Source organism: Atta colombica, unplaced genomic scaffold (assembly GCF_001594045.1).
Source record: "Atta colombica isolate Treedump-2 unplaced genomic scaffold, Acol1.0 scaffold126, whole genome shotgun sequence".
Lineage (NCBI taxonomy): Eukaryota > Metazoa > Arthropoda > Insecta > Hymenoptera > Formicidae > Atta > Atta colombica.
In genome coordinates this window covers 5,204,792-5,208,899 of record NW_017259213.1, presented here as the reverse complement: position 1 = coordinate 5,208,899, position 4,108 = coordinate 5,204,792, and the positions used below count along the sequence as shown (strand labels likewise).

The 4,108-nt window shown below is 35.6% G+C and overlaps 1 protein-coding gene across 6 annotated transcripts in view; it reads left to right on the top strand.

The window, feature by feature from the left end:
• LOC108695191 (troponin T) overlaps nucleotides 1–1,965 on the top strand; it is a 15,481-nt gene extending 13,516 nt beyond the window's left edge. For 4 of the 6 annotated variants that reach the window (XM_018204971.1, XM_018204972.1, XM_018204969.1 and 1 more), the window contains exons 12-13: nucleotides 142–220; nucleotides 1,360–1,964. In XM_018204971.1, the coding sequence (XP_018060460.1) occupies nucleotides 142–220; nucleotides 1,360–1,598 (318 nt within the window). In that variant the 3' untranslated portion in view covers nucleotides 1,599–1,964. Of the gene's footprint in view, nucleotides 1–141; nucleotides 221–895; nucleotides 975–1,359 lie in introns of all 6 variants that reach the window. The other 2 variants (XM_018204973.1, XM_018204968.1) reach the window with 2 other exon arrangements.
• The last annotated feature ends 2,143 nt before the right edge of the window (nucleotides 1,966–4,108 follow it).

The following is a 4,108-nucleotide window of genomic DNA, read 5'->3' as shown; positions in this document are numbered from 1 at the left end:
TATATATATATATATATAAATAGGAATTCGTTTCCGTTACGTAATTAATAAATAAATTATAAGACATTGTGGGGATAAACTTAATATATACATAATGTATAAAGCTAACGATTAGTGAGCATATTGTCGATTAAATCACAGGGCTATGACACGCTCTTAGCGGAGACCAACGAGAAAACGTGGAAACAGAAAACAGAACAATTTATGAAGCGCAACAAAAGTGAGTCCAATCGTGATCTCTCTGTCACTGTATCTATTTCCCCTTGCTTGTCTTGCTGATTGTAATCTCCAAAATCTCACGGATGACCGTGTTTCTAATTTATGTACTTGTTCCTTGTTCTCGTTGACTAAACGGTCGAAATGGCTGCCAGCCAAGTTATTGCTGTGTTCGTGTTGTCTCAATGGTGTATATAAAAGCACGGCAAATCGTATTTGTGGCTCATACACCGATGACAATTTTCTTCACTGCCCAAGAGAGATGTGACAGCAGTCACCAATCACGAAAATAATCTCGCTCTTAATAACTGTGTCGGCGTCTGCAAATTTGTTTCATGTCACTTCACGTTCTGAAATCACAACTTCCTCGATATTTTTTTCCCCTGAACAGTTAAGGATGGATGTTTGATTTATCCTCATTCTGCGCGCGAAATCCGAGAATCCATTCTTCGAATGTCAGAAACGAGCGTCGAAGATCGTAATCTGGAAGACACGATCATGAAAATAGATGACCTTTGTGACATTAATTCTGTCGATCGTAACTGTCAGCCCTAACTTCGCCACGGGAAGATTTGTACAACCCAGAGAAAGCAACAATAAAGAGAGAGAGGGTTTTCCCAGGCGATCCTGATGTGTGAAAGTAACCCCTAGCATGCCATTTTGTCCGTTGATGTTTCAGGGTCTGACCGAACAGCAGAAGGAGATCATCGAGAAGATGTGGGCCCAACAAAAGGAGCAGTTTATGGGTCGTCAGAAGAGTACGTATGAAATTCGCTTTCGAAATTTCGAGCCGGCACTAGAACTAAGAGCTTTAAAAGAGCTTCTGGTGCTCCTCGAAACATCGAAGTACACATAATAAACATAAAATTATAGAGAAAAATTCAAGAAAACTTTTATCTTCCCCTTATACGTATAATAATGATCGATTATAATTCAAAAATTAGTAGAAATTTATATTCCATAACGATAAGACATTTTTACTTTAATTTCGAATATCCGAATCGAATATTCGAATAATATTTGAAAATTCCTTCGCACTTGTCATTATTAGTCTCGAGGAATTATAATCCAATATACATTTATCGTACTCGTGTTCTTCGCCGAATTGTGCAAAATTAATCCGTCACTTTGCATGAATAATAGCGAAGTTACCTAAGTGGTTCGGTGAGAGACCAGGCAAGAAGGCTGGTGATCCCGAATCACCGGAGGGCGAGGAAGACGTGAAGGCCGCCGTTGATGATCTCGAGGAGCCGCAATTCGATGAAGAAGAGGAGGAGGAGGTAAAGGAAGAGGAGGAGGAAGTTGAAGAGGAGGAAGAGGAAGAGGAGGAAGAGGAGGAAGAAGAGGAGGAAGAAGAAGAGGAGGAGGAAGAAGAGGAATAAATCTGCTGGCTGCTTCAGTGCACCTTATGGATGTTAAGAAATAACGTATCTCAAAAATTTCAAGAAATGATCGTTGCACAGTCTCGTTAACACTTATCGAACAAAGATCGAAGCGTAGTCAGTGGCTAAGTCGGTAGAAATGCCTACAAATGTCGACGTTTTCCATCTACTTCCGGCAACCGTCGGGCTCCTCTTCGAGATTCAAACGTCAAAGTGGACGAGATGAATGACGGATGCTATTTCTGTAGTAAAAATCATTTTACTATTGTCACTTGTACGGCTGCTACTGCTACCCTACTATTATCTATTATTAAACTACTACTCTTATTGTTACTATTGCTACTACTACTTCTCTACTATTATTATTATTATTATTATTATTATTATTATTATTATTATTATACTGTACAAACACAGGCACACAAATTATTAAAATAAATTGATTTATCATATAAAATCAGTCGTTCTCTGAAATGTTTATTTTCTTAAGTTCGCACACGTGCCATCTTCTACAATATTATCCTGCAGTATTTTTAAAAGAAGAAAAATATATTAAATGTTAAAAGTATTTATTAAAAAAGAAACATTGATTTGATTATGTAATATCCTTGAAATTAAAATATTTTCTCCAGTTTATATCTCATTCTCTAACTAGAATGTTCGATCTCAAAGCATGAAGTGAAATATTCTGTATACATTATACACATACATAGACGCTTCCCGATAGGTCTTATCATAAAATTGATATGTTGCCCTTGGTTATACGGAAGCGTTGACTTGCGGTTTTACTTATCGAGACAAGATACAGGAGCATTTTGCCGACACATATTAAATATTATATGTTGGCGATAAAGCATATACTCATGTCACGGTTTTCAATATAAGGAAGTTTTCAAAGTGAGATAAGTATTCTATCGCATATTCTACTTATATACCGAATTTGATTGGACACACTTAGTGCCCACATGATACATATTAAAATCATATTGAAGTAAGTAAAAATATTTAATTTAACACCAAGTTACATGTAATATATTAGTTAGTAATTTGTTACTCAAGAATATAACTGTAGTATAACATGTGTGTTATATATTAAGGTATATATTACATGTGACTTTGTGTTTTCTGAGAATAGAAATACATATAAACCATCGGGTTAAACTGCGAAATTTTCAATATACTTATAGTACTGTTAGATAAAGTATGTATTTTGTAATTTGTAAATTTATAATTCGTAATTGTAGTAGTTTTCGAAATAGTAGTTGTAGTTCACCTTTCAATTTTCACGTTCAAATTAAATCAGTGTACATAACTTTTTAATAATATTTTTAATATATATAACACTATTGTGTTCGACCAAATTCTTTATTAGTAATTATGCCGAATTGTACTGAAATGTTAATGATAACGATCGCGCAAAACATAAGTGTTTCATCGTTTGATATAATACGGTTCTACAATGAGATTTTAAAGTGTAAAATTAAACTTAAGCTTCACAAGTCACAAAAAATTGACCAATTATGATTGAATATGAAAAAAATAATCGACTATATGATTGATCACAATTTCATTGTAGACGCTGCTTATGTAAGTTTAAGGTGATAAACCCCAGCTTATCACATTTGTGTTATATCATCGATATGAATTGATGAATTTCACTATTCATAAAATTTCAACAAACCGTATGCAAACAGTAGATAAATTGGTTCCAATTATTATTGATTAGATAAATGGTTTTGGCAACAACTTTGGCGGGAAATTCGACATATGTTTGAAAAATTTGGATTTCAAATATGTCATTTTATGAATTTTCAATTTTTTAATACAATTATAATTAAAAATCGCAAGTTGAGTTTAGGTCCCTCCATTGCGTACCTTCGTGACAAATGATTCGAAAAGTTGCTCATCCCGTCGAACTAAGAGATTCACGTAAGCGAAGGAAATAGCGACGACGTGCGAAGAAGCCAAACCGCGAATGCCAGAAAAAAAAGATACGCCATCGGAAATAGAGTTTTGTGCGCGACGATTTCAGGAGTGCGTCGCGAGCTGGACGAGGAATGGACGTTGCGGCGATGATCCACCGCGATTAGAATTGCAAGCAGCTTCGTGGATGAGAACAATGGCACGATGGAATGAGGACGAGACGAGGAGAGTGACGCGATTAGTGATAGAGCCGATCCGTCTGTCCTGGCCCGGTGATTAATTGCTCATTCATCCGGCGTTGCTGACTGTTCAAGTAACGGCAGCGGAGGTACTAAGCGACAATTAGAAAATATTCGATCATGCAATATTAACGATCCAAAAGGTTTTTCTGGAAAAACCTCTCGGAAAGAGGCAAGAGACGAAGAAAGAGCTAGCGGCAAACAAATAATTGTGAAGGCTTAAAAGAAAAACAAGTAAAAATCTATCAAAAGGCAGAACAAATCGAAGAATATAGATTATATTCTTTATATAAGAATAAGAATATAGAAAATAATGATCCTTTTTTAAAGCGACGAGATAGACACTTG